Below are 8845 nucleotides of genomic sequence, written 5' to 3'. Positions count from 1 at the left end.
TCGCAAGAATAGACTCATTGAGGGAGCCATCCCACGAAAGCAAAGAATCGCTGTGTTCTTAGGATAAGATCTCTGCGAGGACAGCGAAGCGGCCGAGGAGGACGGATAACTAAGAGAGGACAGTTCGTCGGTGTGAGGAATGGGCAACAATACCTCGACCTCCCTCACCAGCGAGGAGGTAGAGGAGTACGCCGAGCTGACCTACCTCAAGAAACGAGAGATCATCAGGTGAGTGCGTCATGGCGAGAAGACAGAGGGTGAGCGGACAGAGGTCAATGGGTGAGCGTAACAGAGGTCATGGGTGATGGACTGATGTCATTGTGTGTTTTGACTTTGCACAGAGGTCGCTAGTGAGTGACATGGGTCAATGGGTAATGAACCTCTGACAGAGGTCAATGGTGGGTGGAAAAGGTCAAATTCAGAATGTGCTTCACCAAAGCGAATGACATACAGGATGACCTCCCTCGAGCAGCTTTCTAACGTGACCGGCTTTGATTTTACCTTGTACCTGAGGTACCCAGAAGACCTTAGTCACTCCTTTTTTTTTTCTTTCAGGCAATACCAACGCGAAAGGTACCAAAATTTTGTGAAAGTGATTGACCAAAAAGCGACCTCGACCTTATGGTCATTAACCTGGCCTCAAATCACCGGCTGTCAATATCTTTTAATTGGGTGTCATTCGCTGTGTACGGTTACGTCCATAAGTATATTAAACCGCGAGTAGGTAGAACAATCTTTTAAACGTCGAGCCGATAGGCGAGACGTTAACAGATGTTTTTCTACCTACGAGCGGTTTAAGACCTCTCCCGTACCGCCGATATCTTTCGGGAGCTTAAAGGTAAAAATGGCATTTATTTAAAAATGCGACACATTTCAGCAGAGCCAGAGACAAAGAGAAGCAGAGACAGATGAATCTTTGAAAAACGGTCCCGACAATGTGATCGGTCTGGAATTGACAGGTACATTGAAGATCAAGTCGCAAATACAACTAAAAAAGAAAAAGAAATGATGTTTCATTGCGTTTCCCTGCGCATACTGATGAAATAACGAGACAGTCAAAGGCAAGAATGTCTACTAAACGTTTAACATTTGTTAATCGTCACTAGACGTTTAAAATCAGTTAAACGACATCTGTTAATTTTCTCTCTTTGCACTTGAGCAATTAGGACTCGCTGCCACCCTCTCCTTTCATGTATGTATGATTGTATGCCAATAGCTGTCCTGCTTTCTTCTTCCCCAAGGGTCTATCTCACTCGCCCTCTACTTTTTTCTCTCTCCCCTCTTCTTTTTTCGTCGCTTTCCCCGCTGTCTCTCGGTTGCCAATTCGGCTAGCAACAAACTTTGTTCTAAAGGTTGAGGATAACTTTAAAAAATCACAATTTAGGACACCATCAAATTAACGTTATACAATGATCCTGTTTAATGCCCTTTTCAGAGCCTTCTCGAGATTTCGGAGCATTGATCCTCTTACGGTGGACGAGAACAGATGACCCCCTGAGATACGACCTTATTCGGGACAATGGCCGAAATCAGGTGAGATACGCGACTAAAATGTGCTGCACGTGTAAAGAGAAATTCACTTGTTTTGAAACCTGATCAAAATGCAATAACTCTCCATCTTATAAATGATAAATCGCTTTTCAAATTATGTTCAATTGCTTATTCAAATAAAGGTCAGCGTGATTCGGCATAATTATTATTTTTTCCTTCAGGTTTATATTGATAACGGCTGGATATATTTTTCCACTTTTACCTTTAAAATAAAGATATTTATCAGCAATTGTTAAACCTTGCTCAGGGCCTCGGCTAAAATTTTGACTGGTGGGCCACTTGGCAGCGACATGGACTGACCTTCGTAGCCATAGCCCACCTTGAGCCCACCCACCCCCAATTTTCGATTTCTCCCCAGATTTCGGCCACTTTATTCTGCAAAAAACGTCAGGATGGCATTAAAAAATGTAAAAAACGGGGTTCGACCCCCCCCCCCATTCTTCAGGGAGAGGAGACAAGGGACCCACAACCCTCTCACGGTGATACTCCGGCAGTGCACATAAAATCGCACAAGTATGCACAAAATATTGACGCAGATTAAAAACTTTGAACGATAACTTACGGCCGGTCGGATGTTAACCCGCGCCCGGCTGGGGTCCTGGATTTCCACCCCTGCTGGGGGGTGTTTGAACACCCCCTTGTAACTCGGCTCCTGGGCCACGTAGCGATACGCGGAAAGCGGCGTTCGAAAGAGCGTCAAAAATAATGACGAAATCACTTCGGTCAATTTTTTGGTCAGTCAAGGTCAGGTCACCAGAGGTCATTGAAGGCAAAATTTCGCCGATTTCCAGGTCGAATATCGAAAATTTCCAAGAAGCCAACGCATAACTCGGGAACCAATAGAGCTACAGCGCCGCGGAAAAGCGCATTCGATAGCCCTATTAACGCCCTTTCTGAGTAATTCTCTCAGATTTGACCTAACGTCACAGTTTTGCCTGCAGGGGCAAAAACTGCAAAAATGCCGATTTTTTCGGAAACAGTTTTTTCTGCAATAACTTTTGACCCAAGCCTTGTACGAGCTACTTTTACCGGCATCGTGTTCCTCTCTCGTCAAGGCGCATCGAATGAACTATAACTTGACCTGAAAGGTCAATTTGAAAATTTGACCTCAGGTCAAGGTCATGACCTGACCGGAAAGGGTCATGTTGCATATCAGTCGATCCGCATCGTCGAGCTGAACACATCTAAGGCGTTTTCATCGCTCTAGCATGCCTCTATCAAAAGTTATTTGCGAAAAACTGTTAGATACCATTCGTGACCTAAGATGACCTCAGGGCATAAACAAGGGTCACGGACACCATTTTCATATTCATTGTGTCTAAACCACTTGTAATTCAGTGTTTGGGAGTGTTTATAATGTCTTTCGTCCAAAAGAGGCGCATTTCAATTTTCTCCCATTGTCTTATAATGGGGAGGTCGCAAAATTGACCTGACCTTAGGTCACCGATATCAAAATTCCGAGATATACATTTTATAGATACTGTTACCCTTATCAATCGCTGAAAGTTTCAAAGCGATCGGTCACTCGGTGTAGCTATGACAGACATTGAAACTTTTTATGAGGTGAGGTCACTTCAAGTGACCTGGTGACCTGACCTTGAATGACCTTGGTCTGAAATTTTCACAACATGTGTAGAATTGATGTATGATAAGGTGTACCAAAAACGGCGGCGCTCCGCGCCGCCGTTTTTGATATATTCGCGAAAAACCACAAGGGGGGGTGTTCAAACACCCCCCCCCAGCAGGGCGCGGGTTAAAAATCAGCGAGCCCTGAGTGGATCGCTCGCCGACTAGTCGGAGATTCGGAAGCGGTCGGAAGAGATCGGGCGTTGTCGGGTGGATCGGGAGGAATTGTGAACAGCACGAGTGCAACTTTATATATAAAGTGGGTTGTAGCAGGAACCCCAAAAGAGGGTTGTAGCAGCAACCCCAACATCTCTGAAAATGATCATTAAGCCTATTGGTGTCGCATGGAAAAGAATTGACTCAAAAGCCCAAGCGCACTGCGCGTGAGTGCGCAACCCTAATATTTTCTTTAAGAAAAGTTATGTACACTTCTGGTGAACAGTGTCCGCCGATTTCCTACACGACGTGATTCGGCGATAGGGTCGTGGCCAAAATTCGGCAGTGTAACACGGCCTTAAAGCCGAATTTTGGTACACGAATGTGCACGAATATGCAAGTCATCCTATGTCACGGACCGATTCGGGATCTTTCTTTCACGGTCTTGGCATTTCGCAGACCAGTCGGTGTCCACCGCGTGACTTTTACGGTTTGTCACGACCGCCACGAATATTTCATGAAAAATGAAAATTTCGTGGCCGTTAGCCGAATTTATAATAAACGAACATGATCGCCAAACAGTCGCCGAGTCGCCGCCGACATGTCGCTGCGTGCGTCGACTTGTTGCCAAGGCATCGCCGACTATTCGCAACAGATTCGCCATTCATTCGCGATGTTCGCCGAAACATGGATCAGCTTCGACCCGCGCACGATTAGGGGGGCCCCACCCGTTTTCTGCAAATCGGGCTATGTCGGCGAACTGTTCGCCTCTGTCGGTAAACTGTTCGCCGATTTCCTACACGACGTGATTCGGCGACAGGGTCGTGGCCAAAATTCGGCAGTTAACTCGCGCCGGGCCGGTGCTCTGAGATTCCGCGCCGGGCCGGGGGGGGGGGGTGTCTGAACACCCCCCCCCTTCTAACTCGGCTCCTGGGCCACGTAGCGACACGCAGTAAGCGGCAATCGAAAGAACGTCCAAAATAAGGACGAAAACACTTCGGTCATTTTTTGGGTCAGGTCAAAGGTCAGGTCACCAGAGCCAGAGGTCACCAAAGGTAAAATGTTGACTATTTCAACATTTTGGAAACTGCCAACGGCTATCTCGGGAACCGATAGAGCTACAGCGCCGCGGAAAAAGCGCATTCGATAGCCCTTTTACAGGCCTTTCTGAGTATTGTTCTCAGATTTGACCTCAGGTCAACGGTTTAGCCTCCAGAGGACAAAAACTCCAAAAATAGCCGTTTTTACGAAAATCGGTTTTTCGGCGATAACTTTTGACTCAAAAGAGCCATGACATTACTTTTGCCAGCATCGTGTTCCTCTCGTCGAGACGCGTCGAATGAACTATAAGTTGACCTTGAAAGGTCAACTTGAAAATTTGACCTCAGGTCAAGGTCATGATCTGACCGGAAAAGGTCATGTTGCATATCAGTCGATCCGCAACGTCGAGCCGAACACATCTAAGGCGTTTTCAGCGCTCTAGGACGCCTCTATCAGAAGTTATTAGCGAAAAACTGTTAGATTCTGTTCGTGACCTGAGATGACCTCGGGGACATAACGAGGGGTCACAGTTGCCATTTTCTGGTTCAGTGTGTCAATTTTACCTACATCTCGATGTTTGAGAGTGTCTAGAATGGCGTTCGTGCAAAACAGACGCTTTTCAATTTTCTCCCATTGACTTATAATGGAGAGGCCGCAAAATTGACCTGACCTTAGGTCACCGATATCAAAATTCCGAGATATACATTTTGTAGATACTGTTGCTCTAATCAATCGCTGAAAGTTTCAAGGCAATCGATCAATCGGTGTAGCTATGACGAGCATTCTTATTTTTTCTGAGGGGAGGTCACTTGGCGTGACCTGGTGACCTGACCTAAGGCGACCTGGGTCTGAAATTTTCACAACATGTGCGGAAAAGATGTACGAACAGGTGTGCCAAAAACGGCGGCGCTCCGCGCCGCCGTTTTTGAGATATCTGCGAAAAAACCGCAGGGGGGGGGGTGTTCAAACACCCCCCGGCCCGGCGCGGGTTAATATCGCTTGCAGACTTCAATCGGCTGGAAGTCGCCGACACTACCTCTAGTTTGACTCTGGCTTATATCGTGTCTATCGGCCAGCCGTCTGAGATCGCTCGCAGGCTTATCCCCGACTGTCTGAACTGGTCTGTTTTTCCACTTTTTACCCCAAGAGGATATTGCAAACAATAGGTTGAAGTTTTTTCACAAGAATATGTTTCACCGATGGGTACTTTACAGCCTGGAAATGTACGATAAGATCTGCTAGTTCAATTTGAAATGTGAAAACTTAGATTTTTCGGAAAATTACTGGTGGGCCAAATCTTTGAGGCTGGTGGGCCATTTCGGGTCACTGGTGGGCCATTTGGCCCACCAGTTAACATGTTAGCCGAGGCCCTGACCTTGCTTGTATTTTCGCTCCAGTGCAACCCGTTCGGCACCAGGATGTTGATGCTGTTTTCGTCTGAGCATGACGAACGTCTGAGCTTCGAGGACTTCCTGGACATGCTGTCTGTGTTCAGCAGGGCGGCTCCGATCACACTGAAGACCAGCTACGCCTTCCGCTTGTACGGTGAGTGAGGGAGGGGGAAGAGAGAGAGGGAGAGGGAGAGAGAGAGAGAGAGAGAGAGAGAGGGAGAGAGAGAGAGAGAGAGAGAGAGAGAGAGAGAGAGAGAGAGAGAGAGAGAGAGAGAGAGAGAGAGGAGAGAGAGAGAGAGAGAGAGAGAGAGAGAGAGAGAGAGAGAGAGAGAGAGAGAGAAAAAAAATTCAACCGTGGTGTGCTCAATGCTATACGGCTAAGTTAACCGAGACTTGAAATTTCACCATTACCAATCAATGCTGCATTTTTGTTTAGATTTTGACGGCGACTCGGAGCTTGGCAAGGAGGACCTGAAGCGCGTGCTCAACTATCTGGCCGTCCAGGGGGACAGCGTTCTCTCCGAGGAGGAGAGGGAGACCATCGTGGACAAGGTAAACGCTCAGCGGCAGGCAGCCAGTTGTCGTTCTATGTGCTTTTAATATGGTGTGAAAATGCCGTGTTTCGATGTTGGGACTATAAATATAGCACTATAGCACTCGGCCAATTGCGGCCGGTTTAATTTGTCTATTTTTATTTGTTTTTATTTATTTTATACCCTTATATTTTATATATTTTTTTTTTGCAGCAATTTACACCCAGTTGTAATCTGCCCCGAAGGAACTTCCCTATCATGAAGCATTCGTGACTGTAGGTATCCTGTGACTCGTGAATCTGAACTTGTTTCCAGATCCTGGAGGAGTCAGACATCGCCAGGAGCGGTACCATCAACTTCCAGGAGTTCCAGCACGTGGTGGCCCGCTGTCCTGAATTCACCCAGTCCTTCTCATTCGAGCTCGTCTGAAGTTGTCTGGTGCTCAGTGTTAGTCCCAATGGTCCGGTCCCGCCGACATTACTTAAAAACATGACGGAGCCGCAGAGAGCCCAACTACCTGGACAAATGAGATTGCTGGATGCGGGCAGTGAGCTTATGAACGTTTGTACCTAAGTGACTCCGCAATTTGTGCAATGCCACGTGTGAGTGTTTGTAGGTGAGGGATGTTAGGCGGTATCAATCTATAAATGGTGCATTTTTTGTGATATGTTGAAGTGAACATTCGCCGTATTTTTCTGACTATATGTGTTTGTAGGAGGATATAAGTGAGCTTGAATCAATGTTGCATATTATGTTCTGATCTCGGCAAAGATGTATTATGATCGCCTGGGTCACCGCACAATTGGCACGATTCTTTACATTTCCGACTGTTTACTTTGTATCCATACTCTGCCTGTATTTCTTACTGAGACGAAAACCGTGAAGTAAGGTGCAAGTCATTGGTAAGCGATCAGGTAGATGAGACGTAAGCCAACGGGTGACAAGAGCCGCATTCTGCACGCCGGATGCCGTCCAACATTGCCGTAAAGCCACTTACGACAGATGGCAGCACTGTTCGGCGAACAGACGGCGCTGCTAGCCACTTCGGCCTGGAGTAGGTACTCGACTGATGGCTTTTAGTGCTCGAGACAGACCGGACCGGCTATATGGTGTTTTGTTTGAACACAAATTTGACCCTAAATGAACTTTTACCTGCAGAAAAGTTGACGTTTGGTGCTAACAGGATAAGGGACGATTCAGCTATTTCGACAACATAACAATTCACAATGACCCTCATATCTACTATCTAGGTATGTACTTGAAGAAAACCAAGATACCAAAATAGACACAAGTAAAGTAAAATTGGCACATTTCCAGTTGATGAAACAAACCACTCTTCATTTTTTTTTGCTAGGCAGTTTATGTTTTTGTGTGCTTAAAATCACCAGAAGAGAAAAAAATATTTCCAATGAAATTAAAAATAAATCATATAGAAAGATCTATTTTGTTCATTTTTGTCAGAGGTTAAATAGTGTTTGCCACGGAGGTTTATAACGCATTGACCAACCATATTGCTTTAAACCAACTGCATGCTGATCGGCGCTGACGGTTGGCCTCCGATCCGATACAGGTGGCCGCATTCTTCGCATTCTTCCGTGAGGCACCGCATTCCTCCGAAAGGGACTGATTTCGGAAGTAAAATCGATAGGTATATCTTTGGTGATCGTTGGGTGTAAAAGCTTCAAAATTGTGCTAGTCTCAGCTCAAGCTACCAAACTACTAGGTATTTAGTTCAAAACTCCATGCTTATTGCTTGATGTGGTATGCTTCCTTTAACGTCCATTGTTGCCAGCTTTTAGGGCGACTTAACAATTAAACAGACGTAATAAATTTGTAGAACCAGGGATTTACCTTGATATTCATTAATCGTTTGGTACATGATAATTGACCTTTTTATAAGAGGAGGTTTAAGTTTTAACAATGGGTAGGCATGTAGATTAGGTGTCAAGCGCATTCGTAAAGCGCCCATTAGGTTGGTACACACAGCAATGGCAATCAAAATCATGCTCAACTCGTGCTTCGGCACATAAGACACCGCGCACCACTGGATCAGAGGTTCCAAGCGTCCTGTATTTCGCGCCGTATGGTAAACGTTACGCATGCATAGTGCCTACTTCAGGCTACTCTTCTCTCATTGGCTTCTCACGAAGGAGAAACTCATCCTCGATGGAGACTCGTGAGGTTTCTCCTGCCCCGCTCATCATTAGCGGTTATCGCCACACCACTAATGGCAATACAAACCCCGTAAATATACCATTACGGTCGCCACTGGTCGCAAGTGTTATAGCCTGGTCTCTGGGAGACTAGAACGGTACCGATATCCGTGATGATCCCTTTCTGGGATGATCATGCCGTGCTGTGGTGGTCTCTGCGTCACCGTGCTGTTTATAGTCACCGGCTCATCACAACTGACTGCAAGAAATGACTATGCACCGTCACCCGAGCATTGAATGGTCATTGATCATAGCATTGGTGACTGAACACCGACGAGTGTGTAACGCCGCCAGCAATACGAGTAACACGCGTGACGTTTCCTTCCAGTAATGT

The 8845-nt window shown here is 46.2% G+C and overlaps 1 protein-coding gene across 1 annotated transcript; it reads left to right on the top strand.

Annotated features, from left to right (window-relative positions):
• Positions 1-139: 139 nt before the first annotated feature.
• On the top strand, positions 140-7455 carry LOC122391994 (calcium and integrin-binding protein 1-like). The gene is made up of 5 exons (XM_043386384.1): positions 140-228; positions 2046-2064; positions 5772-5919; positions 6202-6317; positions 6614-7455. Exons 1-5 carry the CDS (start codon positions 140-142, stop codon positions 6725-6727), a joined length of 486 nt encoding a protein of 161 aa, XP_043242319.1. The 3' UTR covers positions 6728-7455.
• The last annotated feature ends 1390 nt before the right edge of the window (positions 7456-8845 follow it).

Source organism: Amphibalanus amphitrite, unplaced genomic scaffold, assembly GCF_019059575.1.
Source record: "Amphibalanus amphitrite isolate SeventyFive unplaced genomic scaffold, NRLGWU_Aamphi_draft 000465F_arrow, whole genome shotgun sequence".
NCBI lineage: Eukaryota > Metazoa > Arthropoda > Thecostraca > Balanomorpha > Balanidae > Amphibalanus > Amphibalanus amphitrite.
The sequence above is the reverse complement of the archived record's forward strand: the minus strand, read 5'-3'. Positions and strand labels throughout refer to the sequence as shown.